Here is a 23,689-nt window from a genome sequence, read left to right as displayed (position 1 = left end):
CCCTGCTCGGCGGGAGGCCTGCTTCTCCCTCTTCCATTCCTTCTGCTTGTGTTCCTTCTCTCACTGTGTCTCTCTGTCAAATAAATAAATAAATAAATCTTTAAAAAAAAAAAATTTGCTTTGCTTTGCTGACTCTAGATAGGTGCTCTGTCTTTCAAAATTACCAACTTTCAACCAGTTATGATGCCTACACAGAACCCAAATATATGATAAAAGGTAGGAGAAAGTAACCAGACTTCTCGTGGTTAATTCAGTCCTCATCTGGATCAACCTTTTAGCTGCACTGGATGCAGCTGATCACGCCATTCTCCTGGAAACACACATCTGACCAGATGCCAGACTCCCTTCCCCAGGGTACAATAGGGATTTCTGTGTTCCTCTAGCTACACTTACTGATTTAGTAATCTCATTCCAGTCTTGGGGCCATAAATACCATTTATATAAATACACTGTATTCCCAAATGGGTACCCTAGCTCAGACCTCTCTCCTGCGCTCCAAATTTGTATATTCAACATCAGAGTCGGACAACATTGCTTGGATGTCTGATAAGTATCTCAAACTTTGTATCTAAAGCAGAACTTCTAATTGTCCCCCCAAAAACATGCCCCACAGTCTTCCCCATATTTCAATTGCTGCCAACTCTGTTCTTCTGAAAGCTCAGGCCCAAACCCTGGAGGAGTCATCCTTGACTCTCCCTCAAACCTCACACACATCTGTCGGCTCATCCTGTAAGCTTTACCTTCGGGAAACAGGTACAGAATCCATGCATTTCTCCCCATCTCCACTGCCCTTCTTGGCTCTAAACTCCCACCATCTCTTGACCAAGTCACTGCAACAGTCCCCTAACTGGTGTCCCTCTTTCTTCCTTTCCCTTCTTAGTAATGTAACAGTAACCAGAGCACGATGCTTCTGTTAAAGCCCAAGTCAGACCACTTCACCTGCTTGGAATCCTCGAGCGGCGCCATGTCACGCTGAGAAAATGCCAAAGTCACCATGACGGCCAAGGAGCTGCACAGTCGGCTCCACACCGCTTGTCCCTCTCATCTGCCCCACTGCCCTGTCTCTGGCCTCGCTGCTATCACCTGTCTGTGCCAGATACATGCCCTCCTCGGGGTCTTTGTACCCGCTGTTCCGTTGTGCCATTCCTTGCCCTTGCTATGCCTCCAGATCCTCTCATGGCTCACATGGCCTCCTCTGGATCTTTGCTCAAATGTCACCACCTCAAAGAGGTGGTGCTAGAACAGCTGGTTTAAGATCACAACTCTGTTCCATCAAACTCCTCATCCCCTCCTCTCTTGTTCTCCACAGTAATAATCTATAAAACACACCATATATTTTACTTATTTTTTTTTTAAAGATTTTATTTATTTGACAGAGAGAGACAGACAAAGAGAGGGAACACAAGCAGGGGGAGTGGGAGAGGGAGAAGCAGGCTTCCCGCGGAGCAGGGAGCCGAATGCAGGGCTCGATCCCTGGACCCTGGGATCAGGACCTGAGCCGAAGGCAGTTGCTTAACAATTGAGCCACCCAGGGGCCCCTATTTTACTTATTTTAAAAATCATCTTCTGCTCTATAATATAAACTCTAAGACGGCAGAAACTTTTGTTTCCAGTGCCTGTCATAATACCAGCCATGTACCCAGCCATGCTCAGCAAATACTATGTCATAAATGAATAAATGGGCATTAAAGATAAGAAATTCATGGCAGTTTCTCACATTTGTCATCTACTTCCTAACAACTCAGTGTTAATAAGTAGACTTCTACGTATTATATAGAAGTGAGGCATGAAATGAAGTATTCAGAAAGAAGACATATCTAGCAACAGAGTCCTTGTACCTCACAGCTCACTATTACCCGTAGCCATCTTAACCACCCACCTGACAAATTCCTCTTCAATTATTGAGTGGTTCCACAGGTGACGAATGTCCAACTGGAGCAGCTGTGTTAGAAGCTGAAGAATTGGCTGCCTCTCTTCTTCCCAGTCAAAGCCATGGGCTGTCTTGGCCCGGGCTTTCTTTCCCTAAAAAATGACCATATGGACATGTAAGGAAAAATAAGAAAACAAATCGGGTCAAGATCTGCTAGTCTGAGTGCCCAAACTACCCAGTATTGAGACAAGGTAGAAACTAACACAGAAGACATAAACAAATTCCAAAATATAGAAGAGTTTCTTGTCGGGGAAAGATATGCTGTGATACTTTTGAGTATTTTCCCATAAACCCTAAATAAGGACAGAAAGGACTCCCAGAATTGTTGGAGTCCCTTCTTTCCCATCCATCCCCCTCTCTCTCCAGGCCCCATATTAAGTGAGCCAGAAACTCCAAATTACCTTCCCAAGGTCCAGGTCCATGAGGCTTGTCTGGCTGCTCATGGTCTCAAAGGATTCCAGGAGGCGGATCAGAGCATAACAGTTCATTTTGAGAGCATTTAGGTGGGCGCTCCTATCTGACACACTCAAAGCTGCATCATCCAGGATAGTGGGAAGTTCCTGGGAATGACGGGACACCACTGCGAGGGGCAGAATCTGGAGTCGGCTTCATTCACTTTCCTCATACACCCCGACTTCAAAACACCCGGCAATTGCAGCCATCAGATTACCAAAGATCTGTGTTTCATCTCTCAGTGGTCACAACACAAGCCAAGTCCTTTGGGACCCCCGACCTTGATACCCTGAACATGCCTTGTCCCCACTCTCTCACTCCAGCTACCCCAGTTTCTCTCTGGAGACTGGAAGAACCACCTCTGTTAAAAAGAGGTAGTTCAAAAGTAGGAAATATTTCTTGTTGGTCTGCCCTTACAGCGAACACACACAACTCTGTATTGCCCACCAAGATTACAGACCTTAATAGGTCAAAGGTCCCTGGGCTTAGCCAAACCAACTGAATCACCACAGCCTTGATATCATCATGTGGCTGATAAAATGTAGGAAATAGTAAGCAAACAAACAAACAGCGACAAACACCTTCCATCCCCTACCCCCTGACCCATAAACACCTTTTATCAGGAATTCCAGAGTATCTTCCTTGAGGCCAGGATCTATACTTCGAAAGTGACTATGAGGGAAAGAAAGTGTGGGGGGGTGAGACAGGAAACTGCAGAGCCCATTCTAGATCAGATCAAACCTGAAGAATCTAATACTTAAAAATATCTGTGAAATTGCTCAACTGAATAAATGTGGTGTTAAGTTGGGGTCAATGCTCATTAGTAGAGATATCAGTACCCAGAGCCTTTATCAGTGAACCTATAATTTGGAATTTCAGGACTAACATGCAAAGTTAGGGTCGATAGCGAACAGTTCTTAGAGTACCAGCCAGCTAGGTGCTTTATACTTACTGTAGAATGCTGTAGATAGTATCAAAGTGCTCCAGCATAGCCAGGGGCCCCTGAGCTCGGAAGGCAGCCTGAAATGCTATGAAGATGAAAGAAACTAATTAATAAAGGGGAGCGGGCTTTTTGGTAAATTCTATTCATGGCAGAAAATTGAGTTAATTACTTTTATTGGTTGAATCACAGAAAAGGCAGTTCATTTCGATGTAACCTATTATTATTTTTTTTTAAAGATTGTATTTATTTATTTGACAGAGAGAGACACAGCGAGAGAGGGAACACAAGCAGGGAGAGTGGGAGAGGGAGAAGCAGGCCTCCTGCGGAGCAGGGAGCCTGATGCGGGGCTCGATCCCAGGACCCTGGGATCATGACCTGAGCTGAAGGCAGACGCTTAACGACTGAGCCACCCAGGCGCCCCTTTTTATTTTTTTTTAAAGATTTTATTTATTCATTTGAGATACAGAGAGAGAGAGGGAGAGAGAGCATGAGCAGGGAGAGAGGCAGAGGGAGAGGGAGAAGCAGGCTCTCCGCCGAGCCAGGAGCCCGATGTGGGGCTCAATCCCAGGACCCTGGGATCATGACCTGAGCTGAAGGCAGACACTTAACCATCTGAGCCACCCAGGTGCCCCACTGATGTAATCTATTATAATAATAGCTTACATTTGTCCTGTTTTATAATGAAAGTCTTACTCATCTCTGAGTTTGATAAAGCAGATGGTACTATGCCTATTTTACGGGAAAAGCAATTAAGTCTCAGAGTAGTTGTGTAACTAGTTCAGTGTAGTTAGTAGTGAACACAAACTCAGGATCTATTTTTTTTTTTTATTTTGAAATTACAAAAGTGGCAAAAAACATACAAAGTTTCTTTTAATTTTTTAATTTTATTATTATTTTTTAAATAAAGATTTTTATTTATTTATTTTTGAGAGAGAGAGAAAGAGCACAAGCAGAGGGAGCACCAGAGGGAGAGGGAGAAGCAGACTCCCCACTGAGCGGGGAGCCTGATGTGGGGCTCAATCCCAGGACCCTGGAATCAGGGCCTGAGCGGAAGGCAGACACTTAACCGACTGAGCCACCCAGGCACCCTCGTACAAAGTTCTTATACTTTTCACTCTAATAATGTAAACATCTTACACAACCACAGCACAAGAATCTATTCTAAACTAAGAAATTAACATTAACTCAATGCTATTAATCAATCTACAGACCTTATTTGAATTCTGTTAGTTGTTTTACTTAAGTCCTTTTCATGGTCCAGGATCCGATCCAGGATCCCACAATGCATTTAGTTGTCATGTCTCCTTAGTCTCCTCCCATCTTTGCCTTTCAGTCTTGACACTTTCAAAGTGTGCTATTCAGTTATTCTGTAGAATGTCCCTTGGTCTGGGTTTGTTTGCTTTCTCTCATGATTAGATTGAGGTTATGCATTTTTGGCAAGATGAATGCAGAAGGGAGGCTGGGTCTTTTCAATGCATCATATCAAGAAGTACATGATATCAATGCCTTATTACTATGTTAACTTTGACCACTTGGTAATCAAAGGTAGGTATCTCCCCTGTAAAGTTACTATTTTCCCCTTTGCAGTAATTAAGTATCTTGTGGGGAGATATTTGAACCTATGCAAATATCCTCTCTCTCATCACATTTTGCCCACTATTTTAGGCATCTGTCCATGATTCTTGCCTGCCACAATTATCACTGAGATATTTACTATACAGTGGTTTCTCTTTTTTCTTTTTTTAAAAAGATTTTATTTTTAAGTAATCTCTACACCCAGTGTGGGGCTGGAACTCACAGCCCCAAGATCAAGAGTCGTATGCTCTTCCAACTGAGCCAGCCCCGTGCCTATATAGGGTGATTTTTCCATCTCCATCATTCCTTCTACACTTACTAATGGGAATGCCACTCGAAGGATGAGCTGTCCCTTTCCCCTCAGTTTTTTTTTTTTTTTAAGATTTTATTTATTTATTTGACAGAGAGAGAGAGCACAAGTAGGCAGAGAGGCAGGCAGAGGGAGAGGGAGAAGCAGGCTCCCTGCTGAGCAAGGAGCCCGGTGCGGGACTCGATCCCAGGACCCTGGCCGGGATCATGGCCTGAGTCCAAGGCAGCCGCTTAACCAACTGAGCCACCCAGGTGCCCCTCCCCTCAGTTATTTATTCAAATCGGAGTAGACCCATGGACATTTCTTTTTTTTTTTTTTTAAAGATTTTATTTATTTATTTGAGAGAGAGAAGCAGACTCCCTGCCGAGCAGGGAGCCCGATGCGGGACTCGATCCCGGGACTCCAGGATCATGACCTGAGCCGAAGGCAGTCGCCCAACCAACTGAGCCACCCAGGCGCCCCTGGACATTTCTTTTTTTTAAAGATTTTATTTATTTGACAGAGAGAGAGACAGCGAGAGAGGGAACACAAGCAGGGGGAGTGGGAGAGGGAGAAGCAGGCTTCCCGTGGAGCAGGGAGCCCGATGTGTGGCTCGATCCCAGGACCCTGGGATCATGACCTGAGCCGAAGGCAGACGCTTAACGACTGAGCCACCCAGGCGCCCCCCTGGACATTTCTTTTATTCTGTTTTAATCCATTCCTCCTACGATCTATTTTGTTGCTCAAATTATCCCATACTTGACCACTGGGAGCTCCATCAACTTGACCTGTGTCCTTTCAACATATTCCCTTTACTTTCGCTCTCCCAGTTTCTTGTACCACAAGATGTTCCAGGTTCATCTTGTACTTTCTCTGGCCCAGTCCTGGAATCAACCATTCTCAACAGAGTCCTGGTTTTCTTTATGGAAGTATGGCATCTAGAAACCAAGTTCAAGGCACTAGTTAGGCTGACTGCTATTGGAGTATCATAGTTTTTAGGCCCTCTCAGTAGAGAATAGCAGGCATGTATGTGTATATGCACACATATCCCCTATACCTATTTTTATATGTGTATATATTAAAAAATGAGTTCATTTACATATTTACTTAATCCTAGTATAAACATAAAACAGTTTCAGGGGATGCCTGGATGGCTCAGTCACTGGGCGTCTGCCTTCAGCTCAGGTCATGATCCCAGGGTCCTGGGATTGAGCCCTACGTCGGGCTCCCTGCTCAGCGGGAATCCTGCTTCTCCCCCTCCCACTCCCCGTTTGTGTTCCCTCTCTTGCTGTCTCTCTCTGTCAAATAAATAAATGAAATCTTAAAAAAAAAAAGTTTCAGAATTGCTAACCTATATTCCTATAAAAAAATATTTACTAACTTAGCTTACAATAATTGTGTAAAGTTCTTTTTTCCAGAGTATATAGTCAAAATACTACTGCTTTTCAAAGTTATGTAGGTTAGTTCTTTTCTTTCCGACTCTATAATGTGATTATGTGAAACACTTGTAACGTACTTGTTACCACTTTATATTACATTTTGAAAACCCAGTGTCTTTTGATTCTCAGGCCCAGTGCTCTTTTCATCCTGATCGTACTGCTTCTAGATAAACACTTCAGTATCAAGGGGAGTAGAGTTGAATTATGTCTTACAACATGTAGGAGTGACAAGGCAGTATGGGAATTAGGTTTTGACCCAAGTTATACACCAAGCTCTTTCTGAGGACGGGGAAGGAAAGAATTCCACCAAATTCTTCTTTTCTGCAATACCAAGCTGGTTTGCCTTGTAAGTAAAGCCAGAATCTTGTACTCCAAGTATCACTGCTGGCATTGACCTGATTGATTATAATGTTAGGACGTCCAACTACGTACAAATCCTCTGTGATTTTTTTTTTTTAAAGATTTTATTTATTTTGACAGAGAGAGAGAGACAGTGAGAGAGGGAACACAAGCAGGGGGAGTGGGAGAGGGAGAAGCAGGCTTCCCGCTGAGCAGAGAGCCCGACATGGGGCTCGATCCCAGGACCCTGGGATCATGACCTGAGCCGAAGGCAGACGCTTAATGACTGAGCCACCCAGGTGCCCTGTCCTCTGTGATTTTTAACAAGCTGTCTTATTCCTCCAGTTCTTACAGCCTCCCTAGCACTATAATCATAACACATTCTCCTCTTCCTTTATACTTCTTACCCTATGCCTCTCTGACTTTAATAGATGACTGTTCTCCACTTTACCAAAAAGAACGAGACCCAAAGCACAGGTTCTCTCGTAATCCTGCCTCCCTATCAACAAACATCTCTGCCAACATCTTCCCATTCTTTGCCTGAGTCTCAAGCAAAAAGTTCCTCTCTTCTAAAGCTAACCTGTCCCACTGCCCCAAAATTTATCTCCTCTTTTTCACCTTTGCTTTTTATCCTGTCCAGGACTTGCTCTTATCGTGCCAACATGCTCAGGCCTCCCTTTATTTTTTCTAAAGATTTACTTATTTATTTGTCCGGAGGCGGGGGCGGGGGGGGTGCAGAGCACAAGCAGGCGGAGTGGCAGGCAGAGCAGGCAGAGGGAGAAGCAGGCTCCCCACCGATCAGGGAGCCTGACACGAGACTGGATCCCAGGACCCTGGGATCATGAACTGAGAGGAAGGCAGACGCTTAACCTACTGAGTCACCCAGGCGTCCCTCAGGCCTTCCTTTAAAACAAACAAACAAAAATGCTCAATGCCTTTCATTTGACCTTGCTATCATATCACTTTTAAATTGTGTTTCCTTGGGGCGCCTGGGTGGCTCAGTCGTTGGGCGTCTGCCTTCGGCTCAGGTCATGATCCCAGGGTCCTGGATCGAGCCCCGCATGGGGCTCTCTGCTCAGCGGGAAGCCTGCTTCTCCCTCTCCCACTCCCCCTGCTTGTGTTCCCTCTCTCGCTGTGTCTCTGTCAAATAAATAAATAAAATATTTAAAAAAAAAGAAAAATAAATAAATAAATTGTGTTTCCTCTTTCAATTTCCTGAAATCTGTTTCTGAGATTTACTAATCTAACAACTATTCTCTCAAAGATGACCAACTATCCATTTTTCATTACAACCAATGATTTTTCTTGGTCCACATATCTCTTTAATTCTTTGAAGCATTACCCACTGATCTAGTCAGACTGCTTTAGGTTTACATTTTTTTTTTTTAAATATTTATTTATTTATTTATTTGAGAGAGAGAATGAGATAGAGAGAGCATGAGGGGGGGAGGGTAAGAGGGAGAAGCAGACTCCCCGCCAAGCAGGGAGCCCGATGCGGGACTCGATCCCGGGACTCCAGAATCATGACCTGAGCCGAAGGCAGTTGCTTAACCAACTGAGCCACCCAGGCGCCCTAGGTTTACATTTGACTTGAACATTTACCAGACCAAGCTACTTAGCTTACTGTTTCCTCTTCTCTAAATTGGGTGTAATAAAAGATCACACCTATAGGGCTTTTCAGAATTTTTTGGTAAAGGTTAAGTAGAGATAATCCCCATGAAGCAATCAGAACAATACTTAGCACACAATGTAACTCAGTATATGTAAACTATTAACCGACCTTACAAACCTCTTTCTGTGATCTGGAAAATACAGAAAATGGAAAAAAGAGAAAGACATAAGCACTGTTAACACCTGGCTAAATTTTGTCTATTTTGTATGCACAGCATTTCTGCTGTTGAGGCCATATCACATATTCACTTCTCTGTTCTGTTTTTTTAAAATTTAAAATTACAGGGGCGCCCGGGTGGCTCAGTCGTTAAGCGTCTGCCTTCGGCTCAGGTCCTGATCCCAGGGTCCTGGAATCGAGCCCCGCATTGGGCTCTCTGCTCAGCGGAAAGCCTGCTTCTCCCTCTCCCACTCCCCCTGCTTGTGTTCCCTCTCTCGGTGTGTCTCTCTCTGTCAAATAAATAAATAAAATCTTAAAAAAAAAAATTTAAAATTACAATAAGCATATTATAAAACCTTTGTAAATAATTTTTAATGGTCACATAATATTCCACTGAATGTATGTATCTTAATTAACTTACCGTTCTTCTATCGTTAGACATTATGGTATTTCTTTTTCTTTTTTTTTTTAAGTAGGTTTCATGCCCAACGTGGGGCTTGAACTATGACCCTGAGATCAAGAGTCACATGCTCTATTGACTGAGTCAGCCAGGTGCCCCTATTGTTAGACATCATGGTATTTCTAATTTTTTCCACTAAAATTCACAACACAGGGCGCCTCGGTGGCTCAGTCGGTTAAGTGTCTGCCTTTGGCTCAGGTCATGATCCCAGGGTCCTGGGATCCAGTCCCGTGTTGGGCTCCCTGATCAGTGGGGAGTCTGCTTCTCCCTCTGCCCCTCCCCCCTGTTTATGCTCCCCCCGCTCCCAAAATTCACAACACATTTATTCCCCTGGCAAATCTGGATTAAATCCAACTGACTGCTTACTCCATTCATGTAACCACACAAATAAAAATGGCTTGACAAAAATACACAATCATGCCAACTATTCTCACTTTAAACTTATGCGCATTAACCTCAAGTGGACCCTTAGTATTTCTTGCTAAGCCTATTACCAATTCCCAGGCCTACTCACTTTCTTCTAGGCAATTATTTCATACTTTTCCTCCGCTCAGAAGATCAAGACCTTCTTCTCCAGCTCCCTCTCAGTTAAAGGGTTCACTTCCTATCTCATGGAGAAATTAGAATCACACAGAAGAGAACTTCCAGCCACCCCAAGATCCGTAGCTTCCTGCATTATATGCATCTGTGCCCATGTACTCTGCCTTCTCTTTTGCTGCTGCGGATAAACTAACCCATGCTCTAATGAAACCATCTCCTCCCCCGTGCACCAGATCACACACTCTCTCACCTACTAAAGATACTGCCCCAACACTCGTCCCTTCTCCCTCCTGCATCATCAAACTTTCCCTCTTTGATCGCTTCCATTCATTCAGCACATGCACATGCAATGCCACCCATCTTACAAAAAAATCCTCCCTCAACTCTATCTCCTCCTCTACTACCACCCTATTTCTCTGTTCCTCATTAAAGCAAAACAACGACAAAAAGTTATCTAAACTGTCCTCTCATTTTCTCATAAGCCTCTTCCAATTAGGCTTTTGCCCCCACCACTCCTCTGAAACCGCTTTCCCCAAGGTTGCAATTGCCACATTGCGAAGTCCAGTCATTAATTTGCAGTTGAGCTCTCCCTTTCTTTTTGAAATGTTCTCATAATTTAGCCTCCAGTTAGCGCCTCTGTTCACTTTCTGCCTCAATGACTGGTCCTCAGTTTCTCCTACTGGTTTCTTTCTCATCTTACCAGCTTCTACCGGACTGTCTCAGATCTTATGTTTTTAAATTGCTTTTCTTCTCCAACTACATTCAAATTTCATAGCTTTAAATGCCCTCTACATGCTGAATATTAAACCCCAAATGTATAGCTGTAGCTGGCACCTCTCCCCTGAACTCCAGAACTCTACAACCAACAGACTAAACCTGCTCCTTTCGGGCGCCTGATTAGCCCAGTCAGTTAAGCGTCTGCCTTCAGCTCAAGTCATGATCCCAGGGTCCTAGGATTCAGTCCCACATTGTCAGGCTTCCTGCTCTGCAGGGAGTCTGCTTCTCCCTCTGCCCCTTCTCCCACTCATTCTCTCAACCTCTCTCTCTGTCTCTCAAATAAATAAATATCTTTAAAAAAAAAGTAAATAAACCTGCTCCTCTCATATTCTACTCCATCTCAGTAAATGGCAGCTCCATTCTTCCAAAAGCCTTGTCATCATGCTAGATTCTTCTTTCTCTAACCCTATAAATTCAAGCCAATCCATCAACAATCCTGTTTGCTCGACTTTCAACATCTGTTCAGTACCTAACTTTTTACGATTACCTCCACTGCTATCAACCCCAGGCAAACTACCTGGTACTACTGTATTAGCCTCTCAACTAGTCTCCCCGCTTCTTCCCTTGCCCCTTACGCTCTCTATTCAACACAACAGTGATACTTTTAAAACGTCAGACTGTGTCACTCCTGTGTTCAAAACCCAATGGCTTTCAAACTCACTCACACTGAAGCTAAATCTTTACCATGACCTACAAGACTCTAGATTAGTGCTTCTCCAACTTAAATGCGCATCTGAATTACCTAGGGATCTTCTTAAAAAATGGATTTTCTGATTCAGTAGTTCTGAGTTGGATCTTGGATTTCTGATAAGTTCCTAAATCATGATTCTAATGTTGCTAGTCTGAAGACCACACTTAGAAGAGCATGACTGTAGAGGAATCTGCATCACTTCTCATCTGACCTCTTTTGCCCTAGCTTACTCCACTCCAACCATATTGGCATTTTCCCACCTCAGAGCCACAGCACTGGATTTTCTCTCTGCTTAGAATGCCTATGAGAATTGGCATAGTTCACTTCCTCACCTTTAAGGCCTCTGCTCGAACATCACCTACCAGCAAGCCTTCTCTGATCATCCAACATAAAATGCAGTTCTTACCCCACCATGCCATATCTTGTTTATCTTGCTTATTTTTCTCCCTGGCACTTGCAAGCATCTGATAAATCCCATTATTTGTTATTTATTCCTTGTTGAGAACCTTGAGAGAAAGAACTCTGTCAACTTGTCTTTTTGTCTACTGTTGTATATCCAGTACCCAGAACAGTGCCTGGCACACAGTGTATCATCAGTAAATACTTGTTCAACAAATTAAGCGATTTGATCTTGCAGAACTTATAGTTAGGGTTCTAAACACCAAAAGCAATGCAATTGTTATAAAAAGAACTCTTAGTGATTATTTTAAAAATTACACATTATAATAACTGAAGGACAACTGACTACAGTGTAGCCTGTGCAATTGGTGATGCCTATATCAACACAGTATGGAGAGAACAGTCTATCTCTCCCCTAGAGTGGATACTGTTGGCTAGCCACCTACCCATGGACCGCCACACTCTGCCTTCTTTGCTTACCAAACAGTGATATGTCTAGGTTTGGGGAGGCTCCTAGATAATAATCTTGATCAATTTAGACAATCTGGGTGATTCCATTTCCCTTACCAGTAATTAGTCAGGGAAATAGGCAAAACCCAATTCTGGCTAAATCTGTTGGGAGGCTTCTGGCAAAGTTTTAAAAAAGGAAAGAAGAAAAGAAAAAGCATAAGATAAAAAAAAAAAAATCATCTTTTCTACCTCTGGACATCAGAGCAAGGAGCTACCATCTAGCAACCATGATGGGAAGGCCAAGAGGAGACAAGCTGGAGTTAAATTATCAAGCTGCCGCATTAGCCAACTCTTCTTGTTGTAGGAGATAACAAACAAAGTAGGTTATTATCCCTATCTTTACAGATAAGGAAACTGAGGCACAGAGAGAGTAAGTAACTTGTCCAAGGTCAAAGTGGTAGAGCCAGGATTCAGATTCAGATAGCTTGGCTCCAGAGTCTTAAATCTTTACTCTATGTACTTCTCCAAAGCAACCTCATTGATAGAAGACCACTTCCAATAAGTATAGTGATATTATGGGGTCTCACTGATAACGTATAAATTGTCTTATTCATCTGTAGGTTTCAATGGATAACTGCATTGTCCATACACTGTTCAGTGTAGCAGCTGTACATATTTGTTATCCCCCCCCCCTCCAATTAGTGCACACTCTTGGAAACAAGAGATCTAGACTTTAAAAAAGTATTACCTGAAACAGGTCAGGTCAAGTCCCACACATTCTGAGAAAGCCTATAACCTTTAAATCCACCAGAACTTAATTTTGGCTTATAAGAGGTAAAGATCAAAAATACGTTTTTGTCCAAAGAGTAGCCACATACACCCAGGCTGTTTATTGAATAATTGAGGAAAGGAGGTCAATGTGTATACTCTCCATGTAATACATCCTAAGCAATGCTAGGAAAAAAACAGTGACTAGGCAAGACAGGTTCTTTGCCCTCATGGAGCTTAGTCGTGTAGTGGAACAGACAGACAATATAATTACATGGGGGAGGGTTGTTTTGAAGTGCTAGGCACAGTAGCAGCTATGGAGTCTTACCTCTAAGCTGTGATGGAAGATTTCTGATGGACAATATCTCTTGCACAACATATTGATTCACCCCTCCACTTTTCAACAACTCCTCTGGGGATAAGGGCAGATGGAACTCATACAGTTGGGGAGACATCCTTCTCCCACTGGCTCACAGGGCTGGAAACCAAACAGCAAATAGGTCAGGGTTTAATATCTAAGGCCTGTCTTTTTATCTGGTTCTATTATTCCCCCCCTCTCCAATATATGACGCTTATATCAAACTTTTATCAAGCTCGTAACATTATCTTAGAGGATGTGAGATCAACCGTGGACTAGAATCTAATTCTAGTTGTGACTCTGCCATTTGGTCATGTCACATAACCCCGTGAACCTCATCTGCAACACGGAGTTACTAATCTCTGATTATTTTACAAAGTTGCTGTGACGATCAAATGAGTCAAGGGATATGAAAATGGACATCATTTCCGATATAGTTCTCCAAATGCCAATCTCAAGGAATGCATAATAACATAACCCAATTTACAGATGAGGAAACTGAAGCTAAGAAAGGTTAAGCGATTTGCCCATATTCCGTAGCGGATCTGTAAAACTTACTGTTTCTACATCTTACCCCAAATATATACGCATGGAACCTCCCCGCCTCTCCTAACGCGGCCTAATACCGCGTCATATTGTCCCGTAGCCAACATGCCCAGTCTCTCATTCCCCGCTGCCCATTAACACCACACCTCAGAAGAGTTCACCCGCCGCTCCTCCGACTCAGGTCGTGAGGCCGAAACGAAGGAAAAAACAGGCAGTGCACAATACGCACCAATGAGCACGGCAGCACTCGGGAGCGGGCAGAGAAACCGGCCAATCCCCGGCAGGCGGAGGCAAAATTTTCGCCTCACAGCCAGGCGCCGCGCGGGCAAAGCCACAAACGTGCAGTTCAAATCTCAACGGCCGTTAGGAGGCCAATCGCGACACTCCCTGCGGAGACCGGCCAATCACATCGCAGGAGTCGGGAAGCCGGGCAGCGCCGCCGAGGGAGGGGCGGGGCCTAGATCCAGTACCCGCCCCCTTCGCCTCGCGGCCACCCGGTTCTGCTGCCCTTCTAACCCGGGAGTGGTAGCGCCCTTGGGCTGGGGACCCACTCAGTCACCCCCCCCCAGGACAGGAGGCAAGTCCAAGCTGGGAATTTAGGAGGCTTAGGCTCTAATCCACGTTCCGCCATCGCCTCTGCTATATGACGTCCAGCAGGTCACTTCACTCTCTGAGCCTTAGACTTCCTCCCCTGTAGAAAAGGGTTAATAAAAACAGCTACAGCGCAAAACTGCTGTGAGGAAGAGAAAAAGGAAGTTCAGGGTTCCAGGGTCTGCACCTTCATCTCCCTCACAGTTGAGGGAACCCCCCCCCCCACGAAAGGGTGAATTTTCTTGAAATTCAGGTTGGGGGCGTCCCAGGCAACGACGATACGAGTGGCTCAGCTCTTCTGACGCTCCACGACTTCCGCGGGCGAACCGGAAATGCCGGGGCGAGGCGAGGCGGGGCGGGAGGGTGTCAAGGCCTCTCTACACCGGAACCCGGAGGGCGGGGCTTATGGCTGGGGAAGGAGGGGCCGAGGCAGAGTGAGGCCCAAGATGGCGGCCTCCACCTAGGGACCGCTGAAGCTAGAGCGGAAGGTACCTGTCAGCTCCTTGAAGGCCACGTGCGACGCTATTCTTATGCTTGTGCGGGTGCTGTTGTGGGGGAGAGACGAGAGCAATGGCAGGGAGCCTCTTTTTGGGGGCAGGAAGGGTCCTATGGGGCCGGGTGCCCTTGGCCTGCAGAAGCTTCTCTTTGGGTAAGTGGCTGATGTAGAAAAACTCCCCAAGAACTGCTTGCCTGTAAGAGGCTCATATTCATTCCATTTCTTCCCCATCCTTAGGTATTCCTAGAATGTTCCACGTAAGGCTCACCCTTCCTCCTCCCAAAGTGGTTGATCGTTGGAACGAGAAGAGGGCCATGTTCGGGGTGTATGACAACATCGGGATCCTGGGTAAGACGCGACTCCATGGCACAGAATTTCAGAATGGCACTTGTGCCGTAAAGATTTTTTTCCACCTGTGTAGGAATGGTACCGTGCTCAATCGTAAGAGCAGACACCTACGTGTCTATTTAGGTTGTGTTCGGTGCTGTTACTCCTTATAATAACTTCTTCACTTTACAGGCAAGGAAACTGAAGCACAGAGACGTTGTGTGATTTTCCCAAAGCTAGTAAATGGCAGTGCCAGAATTTGAACCCCAAGCAGCCTGGCTCCAGAGTGTGTGCTCTTGAACATGTGGTGTAATGTGTCTTGTCTGTAGGTGTAGCTCAGGGAAGCGCAACTGTGTGCTGAAGGCTTAACTGGGTCGAGGCTTACTTCCCTCTTGTCTTGGAACTAATACGTTCTCTCACATTACATAGGAGACTTCAAAATGCACCCCAAAGAACTGATCAAGGGCCCCAAATGGCTTCGAGGCTGGAAGGGGAATGAATTACAACGTTGTATCCGAAAGAAGAAAATGGTTGGAAATAGGATGTTCCTTGATGACCTGCACAACCTTAACAAACGCATCAACTACCTCTACAAACACTTTAATCGACATGGGAAGTATCGGTAGAAGAGAAAGCTGGGAACTGTGGAAGAGGCACATCTGTCACCCGGGAGAAGGGGAACAGTACTTTTCCTTATAAGGAAAGGAATTTGTATGCTCCTTGTAATAAAATGGGGCTTCTTTGGAATCTATTATCCACACACTTTATTTTACACTAGATGCTACTTTTACTCATTCCTGTAGACTATGACGTCTGACTCATCCATAAGTCCTATAGTCTTAGGTTTGGACTTAACCACTTGCCCTTTGCAGACTAGCCATACCTATAGCTTTTATTTATTTTCATTTATTTATTTATTTATTTTTATTTTTATTTTTTAAAGATTTTATTTATTTGACAGAGAGAGAGACAGCGAGAGCAGGAACACAAGCAGGGGGAGTGGGAGAGAGAGAAGCAGGCTTCCTGCGGAGCAGGGAGCCCGATGTGGGACTCGATCCCGGGACCCTGGGATCATGACCTGAGCTGAAGGCAGATGCTTAACGACTGAGCCACCCAGGCGCCCTACCTATAGCTTTTAAAAAAGAAAAATTGTTGTTGGCACTTTTGACATTTAGCCCTTCATGTATTGAAAATGGTATTTTTAATTGCCTCATAATTCTGTTATGTTAAATGTATTTTTAAAAACACTTTCACATTAGTTGAAATGTAACAGATAAGTGGAATTATGCTTCTGCATTATTCTCATCAAAAATATTGGGTACCTTTTCTGAGCTGAGAACTGTAGGAATAACAAAATGTAATAGATAATATGCTTTTCTAGTTAGGGAGTAAAGATATATTCACACATGTACACTTTAATAGGAGGCATTGAGTACCATATGAATGGTTTACATCCTAAGCCTGACTGATCATCAGAATCATCTTGGTAGTTTCGTAATTTCAAAAGCCTGCTCCCTGCCTCCAAAGATTTGTGATCTGTAGGGCTGAGCTGAGTTCTGCACATCTATGTGTTGTTGTTTTTTTAAACACATTTTAAAAATGTATCCATACATGCAATGCAAAATTTAAAATTACTAAAGGGTAATCAGGTAAAAAGTTTTCTCATAGCCTGTTTTTTTTGTGCTCCTTCACAGAGGTCACCACTCTTTTTTCCCAGAGGCAACCATTCTTAAAAGATTTTTTTTAGTCCTTTGGACATATACTGTGCATGTACAAGCATATATTAACTGTGTATCTCCTTTTGAGAAGAGTAGGATTCCATACCCACTCTTCTGTACCTTTCTTATTTACTTAATATAACTTGGATATTTTATATCCTCACATTCTATACCATAATGTTTTACTAGTTTCATTTTGATAGATATTTAGATTGTTTCCAGGTTTTTACTTATTCAAAATATTACTCCTCTAGTTTTCAATAATTCTGATTAAAATCCCTCAGGTAATTTTAATAGGCCATGTTTGGAAACCTCTGACACGGAGATAAATGATCTAGATAAGAGATTGTATTTGGCCTGATCAGGAGAGATGTCCTAGAAGAGGTTGGATTTCAGTAAGGGAAGAAGTGGGAGAACATTTCAAGCAGGGAAGAGAAGAGTGCTCAGTGGTGCATATGACCCAGCAATTCCACTCCGGGTTGGGTATATATCCAACACAAATGAAAACATGTTCATAGCATTGTTATCCATAATAGCCAAAAAGAAGATACAACCCAAGGGGCGCCTGGGTGGCTCAGTCGTTAAGCGTCTGCTTTCGGCTCAGGTCATGATCTCAGAGTCCTGGGATTGAGCCCTGCATCGGGCTCCTTGCTCCGCGGGAAGCCTGCTTCTCCCTCTCCCACTCCCCTTGCTTGTGTTCCCTCTCTCACTGTGTCTCTCTCTGTCAAAAAATAAATAAAATCTTTAAGAAGAAACAACCCAAATGTCTATCAACTGATAAAGAAAATGTGGGGGGTGCCTGGGTGGCTCAGTTGGTTAAGAGTCTGACTTCAGCTCAGGTCATGATCTCAAGATCCTGGGATGGAGCCCTATGTTGGGCTCCACACTCATTGAGGAGTCTGCTTCTCCCTCTCCCTATACCCTTCCCCCTACTCAGCAGGGAGCCTGCTTCTGTCTCTCCCTCTGCCCCTCCCCCAGCTTGTGCCCTCTCTCTCTCTCTCTCAAATAAATAAAGTCTTTTAAAAAAGAAACATCATGTATGTAAATTAAAAGTACATGAACAGAAAATAGTACACATTTTGCAAAAACAATTATATCAAGCAATTTATAATGTCTGTGGCTCGGGAAGGGAATAGGGGAAAAAGGAATAAAAAAATGAAACACATCTTTTGATGGATAAGTAAAGATCATGTGGTCTCCCAGAAAAACAATGTTCTATTTTTTTTTTTTTTAAGATTTTATTTGACAGAGCGAGAGAGCACAAGTAGGGGGAACAGTAGAGGGAGAGGGAGAAGCAGGCTCCCCGCCAAGCAGGGAGCCCGAAGCGGGGCTCGATCCCAGGACCCTAGAATCATGGCCTGAGCCGAAGGCAGACGCTTAACCATCTGAGCCACTTAGGCACCCCAAAAATGTTCTATTTTTGTCTAGGATGATTCATATTCTAAGAAACACATTTATTTAGTCTTGTTAGTTTCTTAAACTTATCAGTGTTTATTTTAACAGGTCAAACTTTACACAGCCTCAAGTATCTTTTGGTATTCTCACCACCATATTACACAATCATATGTAATGTGCATGTACAATATATGTATGTTTGTTGCTGGTTTGGGGTATAAAACAATGTAGTTCAAGATAGCTGTACATACTAGTTTTCTGGGGCTGCCATAACAAAATACCACAACTTTGGTGGCTTAAACAACAGCAATTTATTGTTTCACATTTCCAGAGGCTTAGCAGTCTGAGATCAAGGTGTCAGCAGGGTTGGTTCTTCTGAGGGTTTTGAGGGAGAATCTATTTCTTGCCTCTCTCCTAGCTTCTGGTGGTTTGCTGGCAATCTTTGGTGTTCCTTGTCTTGTAAACATATCAGCCTGATCTCTGCCTTCATGTTAAAATGGCATTCTCTCTGTGTGCGTGTCTCCAAATTTTCCCATTTTATAAAGATTCTAGTCATACCAGAGTGGGGCCCACTCTACTCCAATATGACTTCATCTTAACTAATTACATCTGCAACAACCGTATTTCCAAATAAGATCACATTCTGAAGTACTGAGGGTTAGGACTTCAACATAAAAAAATTGTTTAAAGGGAAATCGGAGGTGGAGACGAACCATGAGAGACTATGGACTCTGAGAAACAAACTGAGGGTTCTAGAGGGAAGGGGGTTGGGGGGATGGGTTAGCCTGGTGACGGGTTTTAAAGAGGGCAGGTATTGAATGGAGCACTGGGTGCTATACGCAAACAATGAATCATGGAACACTACATCAAAAACTAATGATGTAATGTATGGTGATTAACATAACATAATAAAATAAAATTAAAAAAAGATTTTATTTTTAAGTAATCTCTACACTGAATGTGGGGTTCGAACTCAGCCCCAAGATCGAGAGTCATATGCTCCAAAAACAGCCAGCCAGGTGCCGCAGGACTTTAACATAAAAATTTTTGAAGGACACAATTCAACCCATAACTATAGGCTTCAGTCTCCCTGATACATATATATACCACACTGGTATATATATCTACCAATATATATACCACATTCCTTTGCTTTTGTTCTTAGTTCTTGAAATTTATGATTCTTTATAGCTTCGATAGATTCTCCAGGTTTGATCTGGGAAGAGAAAGCCAGTGGCTTCTATTAGTTATCTTGTCAGGAAACTGGATTTATACTTCTCAATCCCTTCCTTTCTTATAGTCCCCACCCCCAGTCCTCTTCATTATAGTTATCTCAGCATTTTGGCTTAAATCCGTAGGCAGTATCTACATTATTAGGACCACATCAATATTGTTTACTACTTAGTGTACTGTGGAATAACTTGTGTTTCTTATTTAAAAACTCTATATCTTTATTGAGATACAATTTGCCCAGTTCAATGGCTTTTAGTATATTCACTGAATTGTACATCCGTCATCATACTCAATTTTTGAACATTTTCATCATTACTCCAAAATGAAACCCTATACTCCTTAGTTGCCACCCTCAATTTCCCCTCCCTCCCAGTTCTAGACAGCCACTAATCCATTTTCTGTCCCTATAGATTCTTGCCTATTCTGGATATTTCATCTAAATGGAATCACACCATACTTAATCCTTTGTGACTGGCTTTTTAAACTTAACATAGTACTTTCAAGGTTCATCCATGTTGTAGCATGTATCAGTACTTCCTTTTTATTGCTGAATAATATTCCATTGTGTGGATATACCACACCATATTTATCCATTTATCAGTTAGTGGACATTTGAGTTGTTTTTACTTTTTGGCTATTCTGAATAATGTGACCTATGAACATTCGTGTAACAAGGTTTTGTGTGGACATTTTCATTTCTCTTACATATATACCTAGAAGTGGAATTGCTGGGTCACATGGTAACTCTATGTTTAACTGTTTGAGGAATTGCCAACTCTTTTCCAAATTGACCACATTATTTTGCATCTCTACCTGCAGTATATGAGGGTTTAATTTCTCCACATGCATGGCAACACTTGGTATTATCTGTTTTGTTTTTGTTTTTGTTTTTCACTGTAGCCATCCCAGTGGGCATAAAGTAGTATCGCATTGTCACTTTGATTTGTATTTCCCTGATGGCTAATGATGTAAAGCATTTTTTCTTGTGCTTATTGTCCATTTGCATATCTTCTTTTAAGAAATATCTATTTAGATCCTATGTCCATTTTCAAACTTTTTTATTATAATTGAGTTGGAAGAGTTCTTTATGTATTCTAGACAATTAACATATCAGATATCTGATTTGCAAATATTTTCTTCCATTCTGTGAATTCTTCTCACTTTCTTGATCACATTCTTTGAAGCACAAAAGTTTTATTTTTAAGAAGATTTTATTTATTTATTTATTTTAGAGAGAGGAGCAGAGGGAGAGGGAGAGAGTGCAGAGCCTGACTCGGGGTTAGATCTCACAACCATGAGATCATGACCTGAGCCAAAATCAAGATTTGGAGGCTTAACTGACTGAGGCACTCAGGTGCCCTGAAGCACAAAAGTTTTAAATTTTGCTGATGCCCTGTATATTTTTTCTTTTGTTGTTTGTGCCTTTGTTATCATATGTAAGAAACCATTGCCTAATCCAAGGTCATGAAGACATAGGACTATGTTTTCTTTTAAGACTTTTATAGTTTCAGCTCTTACATTTAAGTTTTTGATACATTTTGAGTTAATGTTTGTGTATGGTGAGAGGAAGACATCCAAATTCATTCTTTTGCATGTTGACATCCATTTGTCCCAGCATCATTTGTTGAAAAGATTATTCTTTCCCCCATTAAATGGTCTTGGCACCCTTGTTGAAAAATCAATTGACATAAATGTGAAGTAACTTCTATTTCGTATCTAACTTTTTGTTTTTCCTTAAGTTAGTAATTGCCTTTTTTCTTTTGTATAATTTTCTATGTATCTAGCTCTAATTTTTTTCCATACGTCTCATCAGACCTGTAAAAATAATTGTTCATATTTTTTTTCAAATATTTAAACATGTCAGATACTTTATCAATTTTTTTCTCTGGAGACTTTCCCAGTTTTTTTCTATCCTCTTATTTCAGTCAGGACACATTCTTTCTGGGTCTGTGGCACAGCTACCATTCCAAGGATTTTCTTTCACCAGTGTGTGGATCCAGCATTCCATACCCTACATCTATTGTCTTTCTCTTTCTTGTTTGCCAGAGCACATCTTGTAGTAGTCTACTTGAAAAGGGAGGTAAGAATTTGATGCTGAAAGAAGTCTATATTCTACCTTTTGATATATACTGATCTTATTTTTTATATTGATAGTTTGGTTGGTAGGGAATTCTAGATTAATGATCATTTTTCTTCAGAATTTTAAAGGAACTGCCACACTGTCTTCTATTTCTAATACTGTATTGAGATGCCATTCTGATTCCTTTTCCTTTTTTCCCCTTTTCTTGAATTCTTTTAGGATCTTCTCTTTTTCCATAATATTCTGATTTTGTAAAAATGTGTCTTGATGTGCTTCTTTTTTTCTTTGTGTTGGGCACATAGCACATTATTTAATCCGGAAGGATTTGTTCAATTCAGGAAAATTTTTTTGTATTTCTCTTATAATCCTGTTTTCTCATTTTATCTCATATCCTGTTTTCTCTTTTTAGAACTCCTATTAGTTGGACATTGGACTATTTGGTTTGATTTTCTAACTTTCTTTCTTATTTCCTATCTCTATCTCTATCTCTGTTGGCTCTTGCTCTTGGAACTTTGTTCCTTATTTGTTTGCAATTTTTGACCACAATTTATATTTCTTGGAACTCTATCTGTGGAAATTCCCCAGGGCCTAGATTGAGGATGAGCTCATCCAGAGAGGATTGCATTGTTTCTGCCTGGTGCTTGGTGGCACTATTAACCTAAAACCACTTTAAATTCTTACCATTTTGTTGTTAGGATCAACAAAAAATTCAGGCAGAAAAACCATACTTGTGGTTATAAATTCTCTGCTAGTATTTAAAAGAAAAAAAATAACAGATCTCCGGGGCACCTGGGTGGCTCAGTCATTGAGCGTCTGCCTTCGGCTCAGGTCATGATCCCAGGGTCCTGGGATCGAGTCCCGCATCGGGTTCCCTGCTCGACGGGAAGCCTGCTTCTCCCTCTCCCACTCCCCCTGCTTGTGTTCCCTCTCTCGCTGTCTCTCTCTGTCAAATAAATAAATAAAATCTTAAAAAAAAAAATAACAGATCTCCACTAGGCACCTAGGTTCCAGATAAGCAATGTTCTATGAAGTCCCCTAGGGCAGTGTGGGTGTGAGTATATTTTAAATCCACTCTTACTTGACAATATAGGGGTTCTGACTTTATGGTGGGGACCTTCTGTTAGATTTCCAACCCTAGAAAAGCCCTGAGCTCTGTCTCCTCTGCCACCGTGGCATCCAGTGAGGCCATCACCATGCCTAAATTCAACTTTTTAGCAAATGCCCGTAAGGCAAAACAGGCTTCCGTGCTCAGCTTATCTCTCTGAGTACCAGCTTTAACTTAGTTTTTGGTCTACACAGTCTTTATTTTCTTGTCAGCTATAAATGCATTTTAAAAATAACCTTTGAGGGGTGCCTTGGGTGGCTCAGTCATTGAGTGTCTGCCTTCGGCTCGGGTCATGATCCCAGGGTCCTGGGATCGAGCCCCGCATCGGGCTCCCTGCTCAGTGGGAAGCCTGCTTCTCCCTCTCCCACTCCCCCTGCTTGTGTTCCCTCTCTAACTATGTCTCTCTCTGTCAAATAAACAAAATCTTTAAAAAAAAAAAGAATAAAAATAACCTTTGAGGCAAAAAATCTAGAACAGTTAAAACAATTTTGAAAAAGAACAATGAAGTGGGAGAAATAATTCTATATGATGTTAAGGCTTACTATATAGCTACAGTAATTAAGACAGTGTGTTATTGGTAGAAGGAAAGACATACAGGTCAGTGGAACTGAATAGACAACCCAGAAATAGACCTGCACAAGTATGCCAAACTGATTTTTTATTTATTTTTTATTTTTTAAAGAGTTTATTTATTTGACAGAGAGGAACACAGCGAAAGAGGGAACACAAGCAGGGGGAGTGGGAGAGGGAGAAGCAGACCTCCCGCGGGGCAGGGAGCCCGATGAGGGGCTCGATCCCAGGACCCTGGGATCATGACCTGAGCCGAAGGCAGACGCTTAATGACTGAGCCACCCAGGCGCTCCTATTTATTTAAAAAATTTTTGAAGATTTTATTTATTTATTTGAGAGAGCGAGCGAGCACGAGTTGGGGGGGGCAGAGGGAGAGGAAGAGAGAGAGC

General features: G+C 42.6%; 2 protein-coding genes and 1 non-coding gene across 8 annotated transcripts in view; 1 reads left to right on the top strand and 2 right to left on the bottom strand.

Annotated features, from left to right (window-relative positions):
- NCAPD2 (non-SMC condensin I complex subunit D2) overlaps positions 1-14,166 on the bottom strand; it is a 28,340-nt gene extending 14,174 nt beyond the window's left edge. Inside the window, exons 1-6 of one of the 6 annotated variants that reach the window (XM_081821085.1) lie at positions 14,015-14,166; positions 13,210-13,359; positions 3,336-3,411; positions 2,997-3,055; positions 2,332-2,510; positions 1,880-2,022 (exon numbers count right to left, since the gene is read on the bottom strand). In XM_081821085.1, the coding sequence (XP_081677211.1) occupies positions 1,880-2,022; positions 2,332-2,510; positions 2,997-3,055; positions 3,336-3,411; positions 13,210-13,336 (584 nt within the window). In that variant the 5' untranslated portion in view covers positions 13,337-13,359; positions 14,015-14,166. Of the gene's footprint in view, positions 1-1,879; positions 2,023-2,331; positions 2,511-2,996; positions 3,056-3,335; positions 3,412-13,209; positions 13,360-13,813 lie in introns of all 6 variants that reach the window. The other 5 variants (XM_081821082.1, XM_081821083.1, XM_081821088.1 and 2 more) reach the window with 5 other exon arrangements.
- Positions 2,587-2,915, bottom strand: LOC115942541 (small nucleolar RNA U85). The gene has a single exon (XR_004077167.1). It is a non-coding gene; the product is annotated as a small nucleolar RNA U85 (small nucleolar RNA).
- A 614-nt stretch (positions 14,167-14,780) lies between the features above and the next one.
- Positions 14,781-15,946, top strand: MRPL51 (mitochondrial ribosomal protein L51). The gene is made up of 3 exons (XM_006751362.3): positions 14,781-15,025; positions 15,110-15,220; positions 15,629-15,946. The coding sequence occupies exons 1-3, from the start codon at positions 14,947-14,949 to the stop codon at positions 15,823-15,825; spliced, it is 387 nt and encodes a 128-aa protein (XP_006751425.1). The 5' UTR covers positions 14,781-14,946; the 3' UTR covers positions 15,826-15,946.
- The last annotated feature ends 7,743 nt before the right edge of the window (positions 15,947-23,689 follow it).

This window comes from Leptonychotes weddellii, chromosome 5, assembly GCF_054177405.1.
Source record: "Leptonychotes weddellii isolate Sample4059 chromosome 5, ASM5417740v2, whole genome shotgun sequence".
In the NCBI taxonomy this organism is placed as follows: domain Eukaryota; kingdom Metazoa; phylum Chordata; class Mammalia; order Carnivora; family Phocidae; genus Leptonychotes; species Leptonychotes weddellii.
Note: the sequence above shows the minus strand (reverse complement) of the source record. Positions and strands in the feature narration are given on the sequence as shown.